The sequence below is a fragment of the Barbatula barbatula genome (genome assembly GCF_947034865.1).
Source record: "Barbatula barbatula genome assembly, chromosome: 13".
Classification (NCBI taxonomy): Eukaryota; Metazoa; Chordata; class Actinopteri; order Cypriniformes; family Nemacheilidae; genus Barbatula; species Barbatula barbatula.
The window spans coordinates 9,010,299-9,034,330 of record NC_136776.1 but is presented as its reverse complement, the minus strand read 5'-3'; the positions used below and the strand labels follow the sequence as shown (position 1 = coordinate 9,034,330).

Genomic DNA, 24,032 nt, shown 5'->3' with positions numbered 1-24,032 from the left:
GCGTCCAGTAGGTATCCATAACAGATGCCCAAGCCACCTCAGCTGACCCCTCTCGATGTGGAGGAGCAGCGGCTCTACTCCGAGCTCCTCCCGGGTGACCGAGCTTCTCACCCTATCTCTAAGGGATCGCCCAGCCACCCTGTATCCGGGATCTTGTCCTTTCGGTCATGACCCAAAGCTCATGAACATAGGTGAGAGTAGGAACGTAGATTGACCGGTAAATTGAGAGCTTCGCCTTGCGGCTCAGCTCTTTCTTCACCACGACGGACCGGTACATCGACCGCATTACTGCAGAAGCTGCACCGATCCGTCTGTCAATCTCCCGTTCCATCCTTCCCTCACTCGTGAACAAGACCCCGAGATACTTAAACTCCTCCACTTGAGGAAGGAACTCTCCACCAACCTGAAGTGGGCAAGCCACCCTTTTCCGACTGAGGATGTATTGAAAGTTGTGACATTAAAAAAATGTCTTGCTCACTGACACAAAATTGCTTTGTGATTTGATGGCAAGTATATGTTCGACTTTCTGGCACAAACCTCACGAGTGGGGGTGTGATTTAAGGGCACTTTAATATCATTGGCTAGTGAGATTTGGCTAATTTTGCTAATATACTAACACATGCTTCTAGGCTCTCTCACACCACATAACAAGCCAACATCGAGTAAACACAGCATATCCATAAATACTGTATACTCACATCCAACTTAATGTGGGTTTGGAGTAAGTTACCGTCAAGACAGTCTATAATTTATAATAACAATGATATCAGGAAAACTATGTCTTCAGAGGATCGAGATGCTTAGTGAGTTTTGAGGAAATTGTATAATAAAGTGTTACGTTTTCAGTTCATCTTTATGATTTATAAGTAAAAAATATGGTGGAATATGGGGGCTGCAAATCAAACGCCTTGTTACAAATATGCTAGAACAATAACTTCAACTACCAAAGGTGTGTTTCTTGATATACACAAATACTACAGAACACAGCTGTGGCCTAAAGGTTAGAGCGTTGGGCTTGTGATCAGAAGGTTGCCGGTTCTAATCTCAGTGCCAGCAGGTCATGACTGAAGGGCCCTTGAGCAAGGCACCTCACCCCTGATTGCTTGGCAGTAATGTGCTCCTGTATAAAACTACTTGTAAGTCCAAAGCGTCTGCCAAATGAATAAATGTAAATGTAATGGAACTCACCCACACAAATCAAAATGAACCAGAACAAGACAGAAGACACAAGGCATTAATTAAGGGATCAAATCAATAGGGGAACAAGTGTAGGGCATGAAATCAATAACGAGGAGACAAGAGGGCGGTAACAGAGACGAGACCGGAGAGTGTGTATGGAAGGCCATAAATGCCTATCTACACACACAACATGAGGTTCTGTCATGATCCTGCCACTAAAACAAGAGAAACATGACATGATGCGGCAGAATCATGACACATGCATGCTAGACCCTATACCTAAAAATCTGCTGAATAAGATGGGTTTTGTGTTCCTCGCCACCGTTTGCATACAGTTTGGCACTGTTTGCCTGACCGGGGGGGCTGCTATAATTTTAAAGTTTTATTTAATTAACACTGCATATAGAAATTTATACTCTGTTTAATATTTGACAGTTTTTTCTCTCTGCGTGTGATACGAGGTGATGGCCACTGTCCGTGTCTGTGTGTGTGTCTGTCTGTGTGCGCGTTTGTATGTGTGTCTGTTGGTGCGTGTTGTGTGTAGTGTTTTATGTGTGGGCAGTTGTTTACGTCATAACAAGTCAACAGTCCTGTCAGGATTTGGGGCTAATGTTTCTTGTTTTAACCACTAGAGGTCATTGTTTTCACCTGTTGCTTGCCATTAGTGTTTTTTCAAATGTTCATTTCAAATGTGCCTGATTTAGCCCCAGAATATTTAGGTTGCCATTTGTTCTCTGTTAGCCGGTCACCTTGTGTTCTCTAGTATTGAGTGTTTAGTAGTGTGTACCACGGCTCCTGTTTCGTTTGGGATTTATTTTAGAGTGTTCCTGTTTTGACCCTGTGGATTATTTTGTCTTGTTTTATCCCGAGAGAACAATTTTAGCTCAGCCTCTACGTAGTAGTTTTTGTTGTCCTTTTTTCCAGTTTTTTGCCTTTTGGGTTCCCTTTGGGTTCACCCTTTTTATCCAGTGGCACAGTTATAAGGCACTGGCCTCCAACACTGGAGACCCGGCTTTGAGCCTCGGCTTGTGACAAGTCCTATCTCTTTGAAAGATGGAAATCAATATTAAATAGCATATTTCCGATCAATGATTTACCCTGATACTGTACCATAACTTCGGTTTGCTAAGCTTATATTGAATAAAAAATTACCATTTTCAAAGTTGCTTCAGTTACTGTGCATGCGCACAGGCTGGCAAGCACCTCACGTTAACTCCGCCCCAGAGAATCGTCAGTCTTTATCAATTGAATCGTTCTACTGGAAGGCTGGGGTTTCTTTGCTACAGCGGCCATATTGAATTTTGCATTCCTCTCCATTCATGGTGAAGGCAGCTAATGTTATTAATATATATTATCTTTGGCGAAAATTACAACTCCGGCAGCGAAATTCATAAACCATGATTTGCAAAAATCTATTTGAAAACCATGTTACATGCTTGCAATTAAGTTTATTGTTTTAACTAACAGAGTGTTTTTCCTCTTTCTCATTATATATTTTTGTCCGTTTCTTAAAAATTTGCTTTCATTCTTATCGGCAGAAAAATAATTCCATACATGTGTTACTGGTTCAAGTCATCAGACTGGTGCTTTCCATGAGGTTTATTTTAAAAACAAAAATTACCTTGAAGGCCAATTGATGTACATAGAGCATGAGAGAGGAAATATGCTTTGATATGTTACTATAACTCACATGCTAATAACATGTAAGGCTGCTCAGTCCTCATGTGGTGGGCTTCTGAAGAGCCGGTGTTTGGTCTATGGGTCTGACTGGACTTGTCATTCAGGACTTGTTAAACAAAGGTTTTATTTCATACTTGAGGGCTGTAGCTGAACGAAACACATAACCACATCACCAGCACAAAACTGTCACTTGTATTTTTAAATCATAGCTTCAGATGGGATCCTTCACCTGCAAACTTTCCATTGAGCAACACCAGCCACACGCCCGACCTCTGACCCCAAGCATTCTTCATTCCACCCCCTTCCAACCCTCACATCCTCGGCCAGTTTATTAGCGTAGCACCCAGCGAACGGACGAAATCCATGTGGTGGAAAGTTCTCCAGCATGTTCTGTGTAAATTACTGTTGTGTGTTTATGTGCCAGTGATTTCTGGCAAAGTATGCTTAAGTGGTGTGAAGTATTGATTCAGAACTGGACTGCAATCATTTCTGCTCTACTCTCAATGTGAGGAAGATCAGACATTAAGAAACAGCCCCCTATGACGGCACTCTCCAGGCATCAGTACAGGACCGCTCAAACCCTTTCCGACCGTTTGTAATCTTTCAAAATAGCAGAAAGTTTGATTCCAGTCATTGTTGGCAGGGGCTTGTGTGCGAGTGTAATTTTATCTTGGCTGCAATATTGAACTGGGTTAGCTTGCAAACCATGCCAATGCAAGCACCCTCGAGGGCTCCGATGATATGAGCCATATCACTTAGGAATTAGATTAGATCAGAGAGTTTCACAAATATGAAAACAAATACTGGTACCAAAAATTTTCAAAACCAAACCAAAACCAAAAAAACGCCCCAAGTTGCTGATTTTGACATAAACTTGCCCTGAAGGATGTTTTCTGCATCTATGGAAAAGTTTGTCAGATGTACAACACGTTTCTGATACTGAATAAAAGGACGTGTTGTGTCTGTGTGGGGGTCAGTGTGTATTTTAAGGCGTGTGTGTGTGGGGGGGGGGGGTTCACAGAGGTTTATGTTGGTTTATGGCAAAGTGGATTTCCAGAGGCGGCTGACGGCAGACTTCGGTAGTCCTTTGGGGATTTTCACATTCCATGTGCTGCACTGTGTCACAAAAACAAAGTCTTTCAGCAGAGTGTGAAGTGAATTGCGAATGACAAGGGTCGCCTATAAAGTGGCTGTACACTGTGAACTTCAGTGTTCTGAACAACAGACCTCACCTTAATGTTGAATTGCAAATGCCTTCCTTTTAATCAACCCTTTTGGCGGACATGTGATAGACCACAGGAGGTTTCTAACCTGTGAAATATATATGTTTGATGTAGTTTGTACATTTACATGCACATCTGTTGGTCTGACTGAAATGCTAATTTGCATAACACACCTTTAGTTGATTCTTCACACACATGTGCAGAATAGAATGGTAATGAACTGTTTTGTGTAAGGGAAAAGTGAGAACGTAGGACGTTTGCATGTATACAGTATATCTCAGCAGTATAAATATGTGTAATAAGTATATTTATTAATCATTTTCCCAAAATAGCTTGAAATCTTTTTATTCATTTTAATTCTTTATCAAGTAATGTTTGCTGCCTGGTTGATAAATGTCAAGATGTATGCCAATTATTATCACATCGCAACAAGTTGTGGTTATAAAATATGACCAAGCTGACCACAGTTATTTGTGACCTTAATCTTGACAGTAGTTCTACTTCCTGTCTTTTGTTTGCTGGAGACAGTAAGGCAGGCTGAATGGATGATTTACCCCAAAATAAAAAGATTTCTTCATTTACTCACCTTCTTTATTTCTTTGCTTAACATAAACAACTAATTTTACATTCATATGTTGTCATGTTATATTTGTATATGTGTCTGCACATGTCAAAGCTTCAAAAAGCACAAACATCCATGATTAAAGTAATCTGAAATTACTGGGTTAACTAGATATATGCGATTTACAGTCAAACCAAAATGTATTAAGACACCAGATATCATCCATGACACTATGGTTAATTTATGTGAGGATAGCTAAATAAACTGTGACATAAGCAAAAAATTCTTCATACCTTGGATTACTAATAAATTTGGGACCAGATATTGTTCAGATACTTTTTTCTTCAATTGCTTATGCATTTTTAAACAACATACTGAACAAAGTTAAGCATTGCTTAGTAATTGGTTAACATAAATTGGTTTTATCTACATAGCTGACAGCTATTCAACCCAATTAATCTGTGAGACAGTCCAACAGAAAGATGGCCAAAACCAATGAAATATCAACTGATTCAAGAGGAGAGGTTGTTCAAATTCTAAAAGGAATGCACTTCAATCAGAAATATAGCAAAAGATTAAATATGGCTAAGTGGACAATATTTTCCATCGTGAAGAACTTCTGGTGTCTGAATAATTTTTGGTTTGACTGTATAGCATATTTGTGAAATTATTTGATCTCATAAGTATGATCAATCAGATTTCATGACAACCAATTATGGGAAAATTCTGACTGTTTTTATTGCAGATTTACAGTGAGTGGATTAAGTGAGGGGAGAAGAGAGAGAAAGGGAGGGATCTTTTCACCTCGCGTAGAGAAGAAGTGCTTGCTGGGAGTGGTGAAGCCTCTCGTGCCCTGACTGTTGACCGCGCTAACTCGAAACTGGTACCACCTATGGGGTCGGATGTCCTTCAACACAGAGCGCTCTTCCATGGTCTGGGAGAGAAATACTTCTATTAAGACAAATCTTTTCTGTATGCAGGATGGAGAAGCTCCATCACTGCTGTACACTGATAAGAGAAGTGGTAATGACAGCTTGAGCAAGTGCAGAGAGAACTTTCTATTAAAGCCTGTTGAAAAGCAGAGAACAGGCATCCCTATCCATTACATCCACATAATGAGCTGCCTGTTTCTTTACTAATCTGTGATTTTACCAAAAACTGCGGTTAACCAAACTAAATTAGATTTTCTTTTCTGTTTAACTTTCAGAGGATTCTGTAAGCGAACCGACAACAGTAAAGCGCTTACTTTTAGGTGGCAGAAATGTGAAGCTCATGTTTTACAGCCCTTACACGACATATTTGAGATGTAATAATAATCTTTTCTTTGAAAATGAAACGAACTTGCCGCCACTTTAAGTGTTTCAGCATGATTTTGCTGCGGTCAGATCTCTGTAATAACAAATGCTAGGAGCATGTGAATGCTTTTTACAATTCTGACTTGACGTGAATGCACCTTCAGATGCATGCGCTCAGATATCAAATCGTCATAGGCAAGTCATTTGCCCTGACAATAAATAACCCTAAAGAGCATCATTAAAATGTATGGTATGAGTTATGAATGAGGTACCTTAAGTTAAAACTCCTTTAGAAATGTTAAGTTTAGAGAATTGAGTAAATAAATATATTAGTCACTAATTATTTAAGAATTTATATTTACTATTGCTGCACATCTGTGCTTAATGTGAGACAGCAAATTCTTAGAATGTAAAGAAACTTAGTGGGTCTATGAAAAGCACACAGTACCAGTGTCAATGAATATCATTTAAACATGTTTTTTTTTGCGTGTAAAATATTTTACAATCAACAAAAGCAATTCTGTTTCATGGTTTCATAATGTTATAAATGAAATATTAAAACTTTCAAAATCCTGTTTCACATGTGTAAGTTGTATAAAAATTGTCTAAGGTACAGGCTAAACTAAAATAACATTGATAACAAATCGTCCGACAGCATACGCTACACAGCCGCTAAACAGACAGTTGGTTAAAAAAATCTTTAGTGAACATTACACTCTGTAAACATGAATAAGTTGACAATACTATAATAATAGAGTTTTAGGGGTTCTTGGTTTAAATTGGTTCACATTTTGATTAATGTTAAATTAGAGTTCTTAATGGGGCAGTTTCCCAGACAGGGTTTAAGACTAGTCTCAGACTACCTTCCACTGGCATATCTTAAAATATATCATTGCAATTGTTTTGTCTCAAGATGCACACCAGCAACGTTCTTTTGTCAAGTATGTTTTTAAAAACGACTTCAATATCCAAATTTCACTAAGGCCTAGTCCTGACTGTCAGGGAAACCAACCCAATAACTCTTAGTAAATGAGAATATTTAATTCATCCTTCTCATGAAATTAAGTAGACAGAACTTATCTTTAAGTTCACAAAGATGTATTTTTGAAGTTAACTTAACTAAATTCGTTTAATTTCTTTATTTAAAAAATGTCTTAGTCTTAATACGAATAAAAAAATCACCTAGTCTTATGCAACACCAAATGACCAGGAGACTAATCTCGGAACTGGCATTACGCAGTCATTGCTCAATTGCTCAGTCATTACAGGCACATCCTACACAGATGCACCGCTCTTCTGAACAATGGTAACCACAAAACTGAAAAATCCTGTATGTCAAACTCTTCTAAATATCCAAGATAAATGAACATTAAACACCTTTTTTAAACACAATCTTTAAGCTGACTGAAAAAACTTAAAATAATCCTATTTTATAATATACTCTCCTACAGCAGTCTGACGCGAAGCAGGCTGGGAATTGGAAATCCTTCTTGACCAATTGTGCTGAATTAACACGTTTCAATTCAGTAAATTGAACAAGGAGCGAATACATTTTCGTCAAAACTTCAGGTCAATGAAAAATAATCATTAAACTTTAGTACAAAGTAAAAATGTGTTTAAGGAACTTAAATAAGTAGTTTACTCAATTTGATTCTTTTGAGCAGTTGGGTTTACAGTGTAAAGAGGCAGTTTCAACCAGTTTTATGACAGAGTAAGTTATAAACACCTCTCTAAACTCTCTAAACACTTCATACACCATGTGCTAATGATCAACACACAGATCTAATGGCGGTAAATTGTATTAAACATCTGTTCAACATAAGGGAACATATTCTCTATGAAGAATCTCTGAAAGACTTTATAACATTAATGCCCAGTTTCACTGGCAAAGCTTGAGGCTAGTCTCAGACTACAATGAATGTTTGAGCTGTCCTTATAGAAAGTAACTTGCCCTGACATATCAGGGCCATTGTTTTGTCTTACACCAGCCACCTCGTCTCCCGGCTATCTTCCTGTTAGTGTTTCATTCCCTGCATTTGCCCACTGTCTTTATCCCTTTTCCCCTATTTAATGTCCTTGTGTTTGCTGTTCTGTGCTGGTTAATTTTTATTTGCTATTTCTCCACGTATTGTCATGTTGTTTTGTGCCCAAAGACCTCATCAAGAACTTAAATTTAGCAAGTTTTGGGTTAGTTAGTGTTTGGTTTTGGCCCCTCGTGGCAAGTTTTTGTATTAAGAACTTTCTGTGGATTGGCATTGGACTATGTGTTCCTGTTTTGCCCCATCGTGGGGTTTTGTTTGTGATTAAAAGTTTTCCTTGTCTCCCACTGCTGTCTGCGTGTTGGCTCTCTGTCCGGTCCTCACAGGGTTTGTCATGTCGCGTCCTATCCAGGGTGGACAAAATTAAATATAATGGGTTCTAATGGTTTCTAATGTATTTTGTTGTGACATGTAGCTTCGCGTCCAGTGTAGAAACAAAACTGTGTCAGTGTGATCCTCCAAACCATGCACATTACTGCTGAGTAAAATTTGTGTGTGATCCTGCGCGATCTGTTGTCGTACCATGAGAACAGTTTGCCAGCTCGATGCCTCGTCCTCGCTTGGATGAATCCCATGATTCCATCTCTTCTGAAGGATATAAAGAACCGGCTCAACTGACACGTTAAACTTTGACATCCACATAACCTCCAGATGTCCATGCTCGTCTTCTGAAAAGAAAATGTCCCTCCTCGGCTTCAGCGGAACTCCTAAAGTGACAACAAAAGACATACACACAAGGACATGTTTGCAAATGATGGCGACAACAAAATTATAACATCAGGCACAGCAGAGAATTGCATTTTGCCCTTGAATAAATTGAGATTATATCCAATCGAGAATATGTTTTCTAGAGGTTATATACTGAAATTAAAAACTAAATCATGTTACCCAATATGCCCATCACACCTTTCAGTGTGTTGTACCTTTGTAAAGGTTGCTTGGTGTCTGGCAAGTGTGGCCACAGCCATTCGAGCAGCACTTTTTAAAGCCTGTGCATTCCCGGTCGACGGCACAGCCCTCCACGCAGGCTGCAGCAAACCCAGATGCCTTCTGGCGTGGCGGACAGTCGCCCTGCTTCTGTGTCTGCAGTGATCGGAGGAACTCTGCGCTGGTTACACACTCATGATGCTTCGTTCCAAAGGTGGAGAGAGAAAAATGTAATTGGTATCTGCCTGAGACATGAATGTGTTGCGTGTGTTTGCTGGTGTCTTCATACTTTCAATATGAACACAGGCACAATTATACGGTTCACAAGGTAAAGTAAGTTGGATGGATTGCACCCAGTCTCTCATTGCTTCACAATGATTTGACACTGATTTGCTGCCAAAACAGATCATTACAATCTGTGATGGGGAAATTGAGGAAAGGTTCAGATTATATCATGTAGTCTGTCACCCCTCTTCCATTCTGAGTCACTCTGAGTAAGTATAACAGACCACCAACAAAAGAGGGTGACATTTAGGTGCGATCGAACCCACCCACCTCAAATTCAACAAGTCAGCTACTGGGATACAACCTTCAATGATTTTGACATGCCGATCTGGGTGCTTAAAGTAAAATAATGGTTTAGAGGTTTATTCTGATAACTAACCCAAACTATACGCAATAGTAGCAGTGCAGCAATTGTGTAATGGAGTGACAGAGGGTGAAGGAAAGGCAGACACTGACTGTGTCATGCAGGGGTGAACCACAGAGACGTGCAGCGCCCTTCGGGTTTGTGCCACACTGTGTGTTTTTGTACTGCTGTTGTTGTCAAACTCTCAAACATTCTCATTATGAACACACACGGCTGTGGAGCATTTTGGAAACACAACATTTTCAAGATTACTCAACAGTCAATTGAAGTACTTGGCCAGTGTTTCTTCTGTTAAGTGAATTACAGAGTTGGGAAAACTACAAAGGCTTTGAGTGCTTGTTTCCCAGTGGTTGCAATGCATTCTGGGTACTTATTATCCAAGTGAACCGCACAGCACGTGGCTGTCTGACGGACGTCAAGCATTGAAACGCTTCACGCTGACTGTTTAAATTACAGCTTCACTGAGATAACGATCACTGAATTTCAACAAGATGTTAACAGTTGTTGTGTTTTCTGTGAAGAGAAAGGTCTGGATGTAACCGCGGCTCTTATCTAGTTCACTTCAACCATGTTCTGCTTTCCGCTGAGGGAAAAGTAATCACGGCGCTCGACTCCGAACCCTTCTGGGCACACGGGATAAAAGGGTGGTGAAAACACAACTAAATTCTCAGCGTGATTCAATTGAATTGAAACCAACGCACACGAAACCACACACACGCTTCTCATGTCTTTGATTGTGAAGCGTGACCGTATGTGTGCTAATTCATCACATACGAAGAAAAGTTGCTCTTTGAGGTATGTTCATGTGCATATTGTGTTGATTTGCTTTGCGTTTCATCACAAAACGACCTCCAGCACAATTATTTATATATATACAGTGAGGGAAATAATTATTTGTTCCCCTCCTGATTTTGTAAGTTTGCCTTCTTTTCAAAGAAATGAAGGGTCTATAATGTTTATGGTAGGTTTATTTTGACTTATAGAGACAGAATATAAAAAAAATCAGAGGAAAAAATGATTTTAATATAAAATGATTTGCATTTCAGTCAGTGAAATAAGTATTTGATCCACGATGCAAAACATAACTTTGTACTTGGTGGAAAAATCCCTTTTTGACAAGCACAGAGGTCAGACATTTCTGATATTTGGCCACCAGGTTTGCATGTGTCAGGATACATTTAAGGTTTCTTTTAGGGGTGTAACAGTTCTCAGTAAAAAAGTTAACCGCACGGTTCTCCACCCACCGGTTCGGCACACATTTGGACTGTAGCTCATCTTAAATCTGATGATGCATTTATAATATGGTTCGTTAAATTTCAGTGTTTAAAACAGACTGACAAAGTTCAGCTAATGTATGTTTGTCGATGGATACACATTTAATACCTACAACAAACAAATTACAATAGGATTGACGTACGCTATAATATGACCAGTCATTTCAGTCTCAGAAATGGTGAAAATATTGAGTTGTCTTCTAAGTCTTGCGCTTAAACAGACTAATTCTCACACGAAGTAGGTCAACATGTCCCTCTTGTCAAGTATCTTAAAGCGGTGATTCGCCAGTAATACGTGTTTTTCTTTGTTGTGTTATATGTTGCCAATGCATGTGTTAGACACGTAAAATTGCAAAAATATCGGAACAAAAGATGTATTTTACCTAGAAGCGAATGCTCCCCAGACCTGCTTAAACGTCTCGTGTAACCACACCCCAGCGAATCTACGTCAGTTCGTAACACAATTTGACTAAGACCGTTAGTTCACTCACTGCTTGTGACTCAATAGCTTCTGTAACTTCCATTATGATTTCATTATGATTTATCTTTATTTCATTTGTACATATGCAATGTTATGTTTTATGTGATTACTTTAATCCATTGCTATACCTTTAAAAGTATATACACTCACCTAAAGGATTATTAGGAACACCTGTTCAATTTATCATTAATGCTATTATCTAATCAAACAATCACATTGGAAGTTGCTTCAATGCATTTAGAGGTCCTGGTCAAGACAATCTCCTGAACTCCAAACTGAATGTCAGAATGGGAAAGAAAGGTGATTTAAGCAATTTTGAGCGTGGCATGGTTGTTGGTGCCAAACGGGCCGGTCTGAGTATTTCACAATCTGCTCCGTTACTGGGATTTTCACGCACAACCATTTCAAGGGTTTACAAAGAATGGTGTGAAAAGGGAAAAACATCCAGTATGTAGCAGTCCTGTGGGCGAAAATGCCTTGTTGATTCTAGAGGTCAGAGGAGAATGGGCCGACTGATTCAAGCTGATAGAGGAGCAACTTTGACTGAAATATCCACTCGTTACAACTGAGGTATGCAGCAAAGTGTTTGTGAAGCCACACGCACAACCTTGAGGCGGATGGGCTACAACAGCAGAAGACGTTTTTTACAGTGTCACCTTACTCAGGGGTAAGGTGTCTTGCTCAAGGGCACTTCAATTATGACCTGCTGGCACTGAGTTTTGAACCTGCAACCTTCTGATCACAAGCCCAATGCTCTTACCACTAGGCCACATCTGACCCCCAGTTGAAGACTGGAAAAATGTTCCCTGGTCTGATGAGTCATTCAGATGGTAGTGTCAGAATTAGGTGTAAACAGAATGATAACATGGATCCATCATGCCTTGTTACCACTGTGCAGGCTGGTGGTGTAATGGTGGGAGGGATGTTTTCTTGGCACACTTTAGGCCCCTTAGTGACAATTGGGCATCATTTAAATGCCACTACCTGAGTATATTTTCTGACCATGTCCATCCCTTTATGACCATCATGTACCCATCCTCTGATGGCTACTTCCAGCAGGATAATGCACCATTTCACAAAGCTTGAATCATTTCAAATTGGTTTCTTGAACATGACAATGAGTTCACTGAAATGCCCCCCACAGTCACCAGATCTCAACCCAATAGAGCATCTTTGGGATGTGGTGGAATGGGAGCTTCGTGCCCTGGATGTGCATCCCACAAATCTCCATCAACTGCAAGATGCTATCCTATCAATATGGACCAACATTTCTTAAGAATGCTTTCAGCACCATCAATGTCACGTAGAATTAAGGCAGTTCTGAAGGCGAAAGGGGGTCAAACACAGTATTAGTATGTTGTTCCTAATAATCCTTTAGATGAGTGTATATACAGTATATTCTTTTATATTCTTTCTGCTTTGCTATGTTGTTTTATTGTAGCTGTTACTTGTAACTTGATTATTTGTTCAGATTTTTATTTGGACTAGAGACTACTGACTGGCTGGGACATTTAATTTTCTCCTTAAGCCACTCTTTGGTTGTCTTGGCAATATGTTTGGGTCTTTGTCATGTTAAAGTCACATCCACGACCCATCTTCAGTGCCCTAGTTAGGAGGAGGTTCTCGTCCAAGATTTTACGGTACATTGGCCCGTCCCTCAGCCCCTCAATGGAATGGTGTTCTCCAAAAACAAGAGTAATTTTTGGTCTCACAGCACTTTCTCCAAAGCCTTTTCTGAATCATTTTGATGTTCATTGTTCAAACTTCAGATAAGCCAGGTGGGCCTTGGGCAGGAGGACCTTGCAGGTGCTTCAGGATTTCTATCTATTGTGTCATAGCGTGTTACCAATGGTTTTCTTGCTAACTGTGGTCCCAACTATCCTAAAATCATTATCAAGGTTCCCTGTAGTTCTGGGCTGATCTTTAACCTTTCTCATGATAATCTTTACCCCATTTGGGAAATCTTTCAGGGAGCTCCAGACAAAGGGCAATTGGTAGTAATTTTGTATTTCTTCTATTTCCAAATAATCACACCAACAGTTGTCTCCTTCTCACCAAACTTCTGTCTGTAGCATATTCCATTTTTGTGCAGGAACAATGTATTTAGGCACATAACCAATCTGTGGAGCCAGAGTTCTTGCTGGTTGGTAGGGGATCAAATACTTATTTCACTGACTGAAATGCAAATTTATAACCTTTAAATATTTTTTCCCCTGATTTTTTAGTTGATATTTGGTTTCAATCAGTTAAAATAAACCTGCCATAAAAATATAGACACTTCATTTCTTTGTAAGCAGGCAAACTTACAAACTCAGCAGGGGGTCAAATAATTATTTCTCTCACTGTATATATATTCTTCAATCTCCATTCAGCAGAAAAACTCCCTCACCTCACAGGTCTTGGGAGACAGGGCTCGTCTTGTTTCCCATAGCTCCTTGCACGGTTGTAGACACTGCAAACAAACAAATGAACAAACCTGAGTTTGGCCTACAGTATGAGTTTTTCTAATGCCATGGCTGCCATGCCGTGGAGACACACAAACATTCCCATGCGAGCACAAGGAATGCACTGTTACTGTACACTAGCAAAAGGAACGTGCTTTGTGTAGTTGGCCGAACAAAACAAACTTATGTGACAAGCTGAATAGTTCATGGGTAGAAGTCTTGGCTCCTGTAATTTAACATTTTTGTCACATTTATTTTCAGTAAAAAAAAACGGCAGGCAGCTACAGTAAAAGCAGATTATCCCATACATTGACTAAAAGTAGATAGTAATTAAGTTTTATTTTAAAGACGCGAAAAATGTATACGGTTTTAAAGTGTATACGTACAAACGTTACTGCGCATGCATGCGTTCGTGGACTGGCCTTAAAGATGGCATGAAATTAAAATACTAATTCTAATTGTTTTACACAGTGTTAAAGTATTTATTATTAATTATTTATCTGTGGACATCATTCTTTTTTTATTAATTTAACCTCTCCTCACTTCTGGTCTCATTTACAAAACTGTGCGCAGAATTCTTACTAAAAGTGTACGTGCTCCTGAAAGCTAAAAATAGTGTACACCAAAAAATATTCAGACTTGCAAAACCAGATTTGTAACAAAAATTAAGTTAATTATTGTTAATTATTATTATTATTAATTGAATTATTATATTAAAGCCAAAGAAGGTCTTTACACATTAAATGTGTGTGAGGCATTAATACTTAAAAGTTCTTATCACAATTATTTTCAGCATTCTAACTTGAGTTCACCATTTGTATCGCCAATTCCCCTTGTCTCCAGAATCACTTCAAGTTTGCTTTTAATAAATCACAACTTTTGCGAGGAAAGTGGCATACGCACATTTACACCCCCGTTTTGTAAATATGCAACGTTTATAAATGAGGCAGGGCTTCAATGACTGACTGATTGCAAACTGGCTTACAAATCTGACTCATTTTTGTTGGCAACGCCCAACTTTCAAAGACCCAATCAGTACTCTATGAACGAAATCAAGTCCCGCCCTAATTTTTTTCTCTTTTCAGAAGTTGTTTGACTCAGATATAGTCACAATCACTAGACATAGGCTATTTCCGTTTTACACCGACTTTAACTTCCGGTACACATTCGCAAACAATAGAGTTCCTGTAGATTATATCTGATAACAAGCAAAATAAACTTGAATAATATCTCCAATATTTTGAATTAAGATTACAATACCAAGCTCAACTGCTATATGTCAATGTCCCATACGGTTTCATTCAACAAATTATTTATTTAACAAAATTAACATACAAAAAATTCAACAAATCGTTAATACAATTATTGGTAACGCTTTAGATTATGGCCCACAATGTTCTGTGTAATTATGCGGTACATTGCGGATCGTAATCTAAAGCGTTACCTAATTATTATACAATAAAATAATAAAATGAAAATAAATTAAGTAAAAAATAAATAGTTATATTATTAGACACTAGCCAGAACGACAAATGCAGACCGGAAGTGACCTGCAGTCCAGGTGCACATGTTCGATGAAACTGTCTTAAATATCAATTGTCAGGTTTGAAAAATATATCAATATGTATGAGTAATACCTTAATTTCTGTTTCACTCACAGGAATAAACTATTTACACATTTCACACAGAGATGTTTTTGTTTGTTTTTATCTTGTGAGCGCTCCTCTCTAATCCATAAAAAATGTCTGTTTCCTATGAGACGTGCTCCCGCTGGCAGACATCCAGTCGCTCATGTGCTGGAACATTTGAACACATCTGTTGTGTGTTATGTGATGGATTATTCTGACCCATGTATCCCCCACCTGACCAGACAGCTCACATTTGGCTGAACCAAAAGTCAAGTCTACTTTAAAAAAATGACAGAAAATGTCTGTCACTGAAGATGCCAAAAGTACAAAACACATAAATAGATAAACAAAACAACAGTATTGCACAATATGTTGTAATATGCATATCAGGTCAGCCTTAGTGATGTCACTCTGTTAAGAATCAATACGTGCACATACCCAGGTCTTAACCATAAGTGCCATTTGAATACTCTTTGTTTGTGTGGGTGTCTGTAAAGAATTTGGCACCTCAAAAATGCTTATGGTGTTGAACTGAGAAACTTTGCAGCAAAAAAATCTAACTTTTAATAGTGGGACTGTCCTGCTAAGACTAGAACAACGTCAATTTTTAACAGTTTATAGCTTTTTGTACAAAAACACTGATCAGTCCCTCCAATTACACATCATGTATATAGGAAGGTATGTGTTGTTCTAGGGTCATAAGTAAACTGTGTGTTTAGTCAGTAAGGTGTCTGTCTCTATGCGTATTTGGCAGATCTGGACTGCATTATAGAGCATCCACCTGCATGCCCTCTGCTTGCTATACAACAGATCTCTTTCCCAAAGCCTGAGGTGGGGTGAACGTATAGAATTCAGTGGCTGTGACACAGGTTATCACACACTAATTTCACTAAGACAAAGGTCACATGATTATTGGTTATGATAATAAATGGATAACCGATCCATCTGCTGCTTTCGTTTACAACCATCTAAGAGTAACGGTAAGGGGTGGAAACACATGGACATTAAAACTCACATTTAGGGAATTTGAAGTAGGGATCAGGACAGTTGATCAAGTGAGTTTATCTTATAAACATTGGAATAAGGGCATACATAAAGTGAGGCAACCTCTATCCTTACAAAAAAACAACCACGGTTTAATTACAAATAAGGCTAAAAACATTCTTACTATAGTTACCATGTTAGCCACCAATGAACGAAGGTCTGCAAGAGATTTACCATGAAATGTGTAGTAAAACTGTGGTCCTACAAATGGTAATCAATCTGACAAACATGGTTATTGCACTTTTACTATAATAAAAGTGGAGGGGCGGTACAGTGTTCTCCCCGTGTCAGCGTGTGTTTACTCTGGTTTCCTCCCACAGCCCAAACACATGTAGGATAGGTTGAGGATTCCAAATTGTCCCCTCAACTCATGTATGGATCGACTTGCGTATAGAGCAGACTTTTGTATAGATTGACTTGTTCTCATTTGCCCTACACCAGACGCGACTGGCATGACGCGTCATGACACATGGTTTGTTCTAATTGGCCGCGCCATGTCCGGTGTAGACACAGTGTTAGATGCTGGAATGGCTTTAAGAATGAAACAATAAATAAATAACTACAGTATAATAAAAGCGTGATTAATTGACGTAAGGGATTATGACTGCATGCTGTGCTTTGTGGACAATGCTCCAAATAGTTGATGTGAGGTTTTGTTATTTATCGAAAAGCCTTAACATGTTTTAACCAAACATATTTATACTTGAATGGGAGCACTCTGATGATGGCTGAAGCGTCAGAGTCCCCTTAATGCTTCTCATATTCACCCAGGAACCTAAGCTTTCTTTCATTTAGGCTTTCATGTGCATGTTTTCAGAGAGACTAGAGCATTTTTATCCTCCTCTATCCATTTCAGAATAAGTTGGACACTTCAGGAGGAACCGTGACTCTTTGCCCTTGTCAGACTGCACTGACTGATCCCAGACGGAAACACTGCTGGAGACTTCTTTACACTAAATCTTCACTGACAGGGAAGAAACGCAGATATTTCAATGAGAGTTATGACACTTCGTCAACAGGTGATAGTTTTGGATGGATTTAAGGGGAATATTTCAGACCTTCAACTGAATGCTCATAAAAACATCATAAAAAGTACTGTTAACACTTACAGTGTTGAAATAAAAAGTATAAAAAGTTGAAATATAACAACTGTATGTTGTTGGCAAATATTTTTTTTAAATTTACTACTAAATGTATACATTTAGCACCACTTTGGCACAATCTGACAACACCATTGTACTATAGCAAGCCATTTTCTTCTTATTGTCTTGATGTGAAGCATATTTCTGTAGAACACTTGAAATCCTGAGTTTGTGAACCACCTCGCTAAGTAACTTAGTTTAGCGATAAAGTAACAACGAACTATGAAAACAAGCTTACAATTTTTACTACCTACTGTATTTTTATTAGTGGTCCGGGAATTCAAATCACTCTTTTTAGCCCCCTGTCTCTTTTTTTCTCTGGTTGGTTAAGATTCAAGGAAAGGTGGATCAGTGGAATGAAATACTGTCAAATATCTTCACTGTTGAAATCTGAGCTGAAAATACAGCAGGAAGCTCAGAATTGAGAATCCCAAGGGTCCAGTCATCTTTTGGTTTGTCTGTCTGCGATTTAGCCCCAGCTCAGCTTTGATCGCAGGTTGACCGCCGGCCACAGCAGGTGACACACTTCAGAAGTCTTGTACCAGCCTGTACACAAAGCCTCACCTCAGTTTAACACTCTGAATGTGTCTTTCTCACACAGGATATATCTGAAACCAGACACGTCACATACACAAAGCCTTCAGGAATGGATCATTCTGCTGCACTACACAAGTGCTGGCTTTGAAATTGTACAAGAGTCAAAGCAGTTATAAATATTTATTCAAAAGCAAGGTTCCCTCTAATGTTTGTTCTTCTGGGCACCTGGACAAAAATGTCATAAAAACAAATCCACTACTGCAGAACAGTTTATACTATGATACTAGGATATTAGACCCCGTTTCAGCAGACCCCTCTGAAAAATGGTTCATCTTAAAAAGCAATCAAAACCATAAAGATAAACAATGTACGTTTGTATAAAACTGAACATTTGTTCAGTTTGATTTGTTGGAATTCATGGTTCCACAATTATGGCAAGTTGTCCACGTCCTAAACCTGCAAACTAGCCCCAGACTATTGCACAACCATACCCATGGTTGACTGTTTGCCAGATGTTATAACTTCTTCGACTTTTGTCTCATAAATCCAAAGAATATTTGCCCAGATTTGTGGGGGGTAATCAAAATGTTTTTTTTTGCAAATGTGAGCTGAACTATTGTGCTCCTTTTGGTCAGCGTGTATTTTTAATGGTCTAATGTTATAATTCTATATTTATAAATTATAATTTTATAATTTGTCCGTTGTTCAGAATCATTTAAATATGCAATAAAAGAAAAAATCAGGAAGGTAGCAACAACTTTTTCACAACATTGCAAATCAAGAAATCTTTGATTAAAACTTTGTTGAATCTGCATTCTGCACTGAAGTTAGATGGTCTGTTGAGGATGCAGCTTGCAGCTTAAAGATAATGTTGTTCTGAACCTATGCAAAATGTGCCACCACTTTATCAGAACCTGCAATGACGAACAAGTGCTTAAAAAGTACTTGAAAACTGAATTGTGACATCTATATGGTGGCAGACTCAGAAGTTGTAAAGTGTTTCACTCTCTGGTCTCCTGCTGGTTTAACGGCTGTCTCCTTTAAAAAAATGCAGATGACATCCAGGCCCAACAGAAAAAAAGTGAAAAATGTGTGGGCTGGAAAGCATTAAAGACAATATGGAAAACGTCTTCGTGAAGATAAAAGCCCATGCTTCATCATAAAAATACAAGACAAATACAAGACACCAGATGGATGAAGCAGTGAAGAAGGCTCCCATCCAATCAAATTCATTCTTTTAACCTGACCGCATTTCCTGCACATGTGCATCTCTTGTTGAGGGTGTAGTGATGGGTTAAGCTAGATCAAAAAATAACGATAAACAAAAGTTTTCTATTAAAGCTGTGGGACGAAATTCAATATAAGTACATGAAAAGATCTAAATACAGTAAGCCTACAATCATGTGAGTTGATTGTGAGTTTAAAGGTAGGATTTGTACCAACAAAATCAGGTTTAATACAAGGAGTGATACAACATTGTGTGTCTATAAGTAAAGACTACACTAGCTCATACGTGTGGGAGCTGCTGGAGAAGCAGTACTAGATCATTTCTGTCAGTGAGTCACCTGCAGTGCACGACCATTCATCACAGCAGGGAAGTTTTCATATTTTCGTGTTGTATAAAAAAGCACGAATCAGATTTATTTTCATTTCAATTTCTTATTCAAGTTATAGAAGTAAAATAAACATTTATCAGAAAAGTTGAGAAAATACATTGAATGTAAGCAGCACAAATCACAGGGTTTCGCAAAGGCCTCTATTGAGACAAACAAGCTTGAGGTGTGATTGAAATGCATTTGACTGCATGAGGTCAAGATTTTGAATGAGTCACTATAGTCAATGAGAAACATCACTGAAACAGGACATTGTATGAAGTGTTCAATAATAGAGTTATTAGAGAACATAAAGCAGGCACCCGGGGCATTTTTTAGGTCACTGCAAAATGAACATCTAGTTCAGATGTTGCGCAAGAATGATAATTCCATCAAATGATTTGATGACAAAGAGTGCAGAAAACACAGCCATAAAGCCTTTCTTGCCAAAGATTTAGCACTCATATGCATTACAAACATTTCATGACTGCTTCCAAATGCATGTGGCTTTCGAAAAGCGTGCACATAAAATCACCTCGAATCTACATAGGAAAAAAAGACTATTTATAAAAAGATTTTTTGTAAATGGCCATCATTTTCAAGAGCCTTTGCGCGGTCTGCGACATGTGGCGGAACAAATTCAGAAAATCTTTCTGGGAACCAGAGCAGAACCCTGCGGGACCTCATGAAAGCCATGCAGAACAAGATTGCAACAAATGGGAGAAAGCTGTGCTCCCTGAAAGAGTCAAGAGGAAAACTAAACAGTAGCTTCTAGTTCCTGCTCTCACCTCTGATGAACCTTCAAATACCAGACGTGAAAAACTGAGACATTAAGAGATATAGTGCAGCACAAGGAAACTTGCGAGCACATTATTTCTCACTTGTCAAAAGTAACTCAAATGGCTTATCCATATGGAAGTAGATGACAAACGTCCATACCACCCGCCTGCTGAAACTCAAATCATTGTGGATTTTGAAAGACGCTGTCCAGAGGTCCTTCGCTGACCTTTCCTCAATTGCTTTCAACGTTCTCCTTTTTGCCTGTGCATGACTCAAAAGGAAGGCTACACGTTCTGCTTTAGTATACTGACATTTAAATTCTCATGGGCTCCGGCCTCTCCATGACAAAAACCATATGTGAAGAAACATCTTTTCTTCAGACTCGGAGCATTTCTGAATCCCGAGAGTACCGTAGGGAACGTGCTGACGCGTTCACTGTGAAACGTCAGCCACCATGACGAATACGGGACAGGCGGATCATTAAGGTGTCACATGGGCAGAAAATGAAGTGGAAAACATCCGTTGCTTACTGCGCCTTAAATCAGCAGTCAACTTACAATCTGCACTGGAGCATTGCGGCAACAACCTGGGTGTTCCAAAAGTCTGCAATTTATTCCCCTGCCATTGCATAGGACAAAATGTTTGTGATCTAACCCAGTTCAGGTGTCTGTAGGCCACACACAACAAGGGTGGAGAAAGTGTGATACAAGGCCAGAGAGTTCATCCGCCTGCAGAAAGCCTCAACAGCGAGGAGTTGTCTTCTAATGCATATGGTTTGAATGAATCCATCATCATAAAGTGTTTAACGTGCCGTTAAAGGTAACAGAGCATATTTCACATATGTAAATAGTAACCAAGCGTAAAATCTGTAATGTTAGCTTAAAGACTCTCTGTGGTTTTTAAACTCTAGACATCGCTTTATGTAAAACCACTTTGTGGTATAAGAATGTGTGGAAGAGTTTCATCTCTGGCTTTAATGTGACAAAACTACCATCAAGATTCTGGAGGAAAGATGCCAGATAGCAGGCATTAACAGAACTATAATTAGTAGCTGTTTTGGTTCATTAATAATAATAATAATAACAATAATAATAAAACTGTTTTTAGGTAACATGTGTATATACCGTACATCATGTACACAACGATTCACTGGGACCTGGTCAAAAATGTATTATAATATGACGATTAAGATGCTATTTGAATCGAAATACATGTTTTGAACAGCAGGGGCCGCTGTGTTTAATGCAAACTTTGAAAACTATATGCTGGTATTTTTTAAAGGTAAAAAAATCCTAAAAAAGCACAGACAAAGTCTTAGTTTACTTACATTAAAGAGACGTTTGTATTATTCTTTTTTTATTTTATTTGGAATTTGTTTTTCCTTTTATTTATTTATTTATTTAACAGGGACAAAGGACAGTCAATGAATACCCCAGAATTAGCCACAAGAGCTAAATTTAATTTGTAGTCCCTGGGCAGGAATTCTACAAATTATAACCATTAAATACATCCTTTAGTAAAAAAGCTCCTTCACATAACACCAAATAAACCAGATAACCCAATACAATATTTATTACAAAACCTCCTTAAATGTTATTGGACGATTGCGTTAAAAGGAAATATATCCAGCATAAATTCTTCAAAACCATAGTAAAGACACAGTAAAAGCTGTGTTCAACGATCACATTCTTGACTCATTTTTATCCATAGTTTTAAGTTTAGCATAAATTGTAATTGACTAAAGTAAGTACCTCTTAACTTCACTTCACAGTCACCTCTTGACGAAGCTTGTGTTTTTCTTGCATTTACATCACGTTGGGATACAAATTTACATTTTCTTGCATTTACATCACGTTGGGATTTTCCCACTTGTGACCATTTTGTTACATAATTAGAAAAATGAGAAAAGATTGAAGAATGCAAAATAAAAAATTCTAATTTGAAATCACACTACAATAACAATTCTTTTAACATGCTTTTCAAATGTTAAATAAGAGTAAAAAAATATTCCAAGATATTTAAAATCCTGCACAATTTGTAGTTCCAAATCTGTTTAAGTAAAAAATGTGTGGCTCTTAAACGTTAATCAATGAATAAACTTTGCTGACGCATGCGGACATGGATCTTTCTTTGCGCCCTCGGTTAATGTGTGAATGTGCCGCTTTTACAAGTATGATTTGGTTAGCCTACTAAATGAATACACTGAGTAAAAAAGTTGTTAAAAATGAAACTTACGAATACTGGGGCAGTGCCGCTTTTTAACACCTGAAGAGCTGCACAGTCTCATGAAGCAGAGTGAGACCATCAGCCTATGTGTATGTGCTGTGTCTCAACCTTGGATGGCACCGGCCCATTCTAAACCCTGTCCCCCCCCACTAAACATAGAAGCCCCTCACTTTGTGCTCCCTGGCGCCGACTCTGAATTGAACCATGTATGTAACATGCTTGTATGATTAAAGAAATGTACTATAGTTTATGTGAGATGTCTATTTAAAAGATTTACTAAGGTTCGCTGAATGCTGAATGAGTTCTGCTATGTATGTGCACAAGTGCTGCAGCTCTCTTTACAGAGGCATGAGCCAATAGTGTTCGAGCTCGGTCATAGCGTTTTAATTTACTGAATGAATACGCCATTCACTGAATGAGTCAATCAAGTCAAGATGAGACGAAAGGCGTTTTTAGATTGATCACGTTTCTTAGATTACCCAACCACGTGTGCTTGTTCCCGGCTCCTCCCACAGCATCGGTTTTGTTTCATTGGTTTGGAACTTGTTTCTATCGAATCCTGGTGCGTGTGTGTTCATCTAACGTCATCACAAAATCATCTAACGCATGATAGAAAAAAAGAACGCAGGTTAATATTTTGTGTTTTTTAACAATTTTTTGCTATTATGCGCAGCACAGTAAAGGGCACTTGGGTTTAATGTAATGTTTTTCCTCACATTATTGTGGCTACTTTATATGTTTAATTTTCATGTGTCCATCTCTCTACAGAGTCTCTACATCAAGTGCTCTGCTCTCATAAGCGAGTAGGGAAGATATGCAATTGGAACGCTTGCGAAGCACTTTCGCAAGCTATGCATTACCAGTTATAACATTGTAAATAGTGTTCAATTTCTCGCACAAATCAATCGATTCGCTTGATTAAGATGTAGTTAATACATCGAAAGAAGCCGCATTTATGTTGCCTCTAACTGTATTTTGAATTTATAAAGACACGAACCTGTGGACTTTTAATGAAAAACCATGGATCACAACTCCAGGTAAATCTTTAGTGTTCTACCCAAGAAATAATGTCACGTACATCTTGGATGGCTTGAGGTTGAGTAATTGATCAGCCAGCTCCTCTACAGATATGACAGTTAATGCTAAGGTTAATCCAATCCAATTTAGGCAACACATTTTTTGCATGCAGTATTTTGGGCTCTTATTTATTCATTCTGCATTGCTGGGCCTAGTAGGCCTACACATGATTGAACAGTGTTGGAAGTGCATTATTAGTTTTAACTGGAAAACTGAGCTCATGATAGACAAAATAACCATTCAATGTGTTGTT

At 38.5% G+C, this 24,032-nt stretch overlaps 1 protein-coding gene across 1 annotated transcript in view; it reads right to left on the bottom strand.

Annotated features, from left to right (window-relative positions):
• The window catches only part of anos1b (anosmin 1b), a 64,440-nt gene that overhangs the window by 17,727 nt on the left and 22,681 nt on the right, over positions 1-24,032 (bottom strand). Inside the window, exons 3-6 of the mRNA XM_079471164.1 lie at positions 13,699-13,761; positions 8,902-9,106; positions 8,501-8,685; positions 5,449-5,578 (exon numbers count right to left, since the gene is read on the bottom strand). Of these exons, the coding sequence (XP_079327290.1) occupies positions 5,449-5,578; positions 8,501-8,685; positions 8,902-9,106; positions 13,699-13,761 (583 nt within the window). The remainder of the gene's footprint in view (positions 1-5,448; positions 5,579-8,500; positions 8,686-8,901; positions 9,107-13,698; positions 13,762-24,032) is intronic.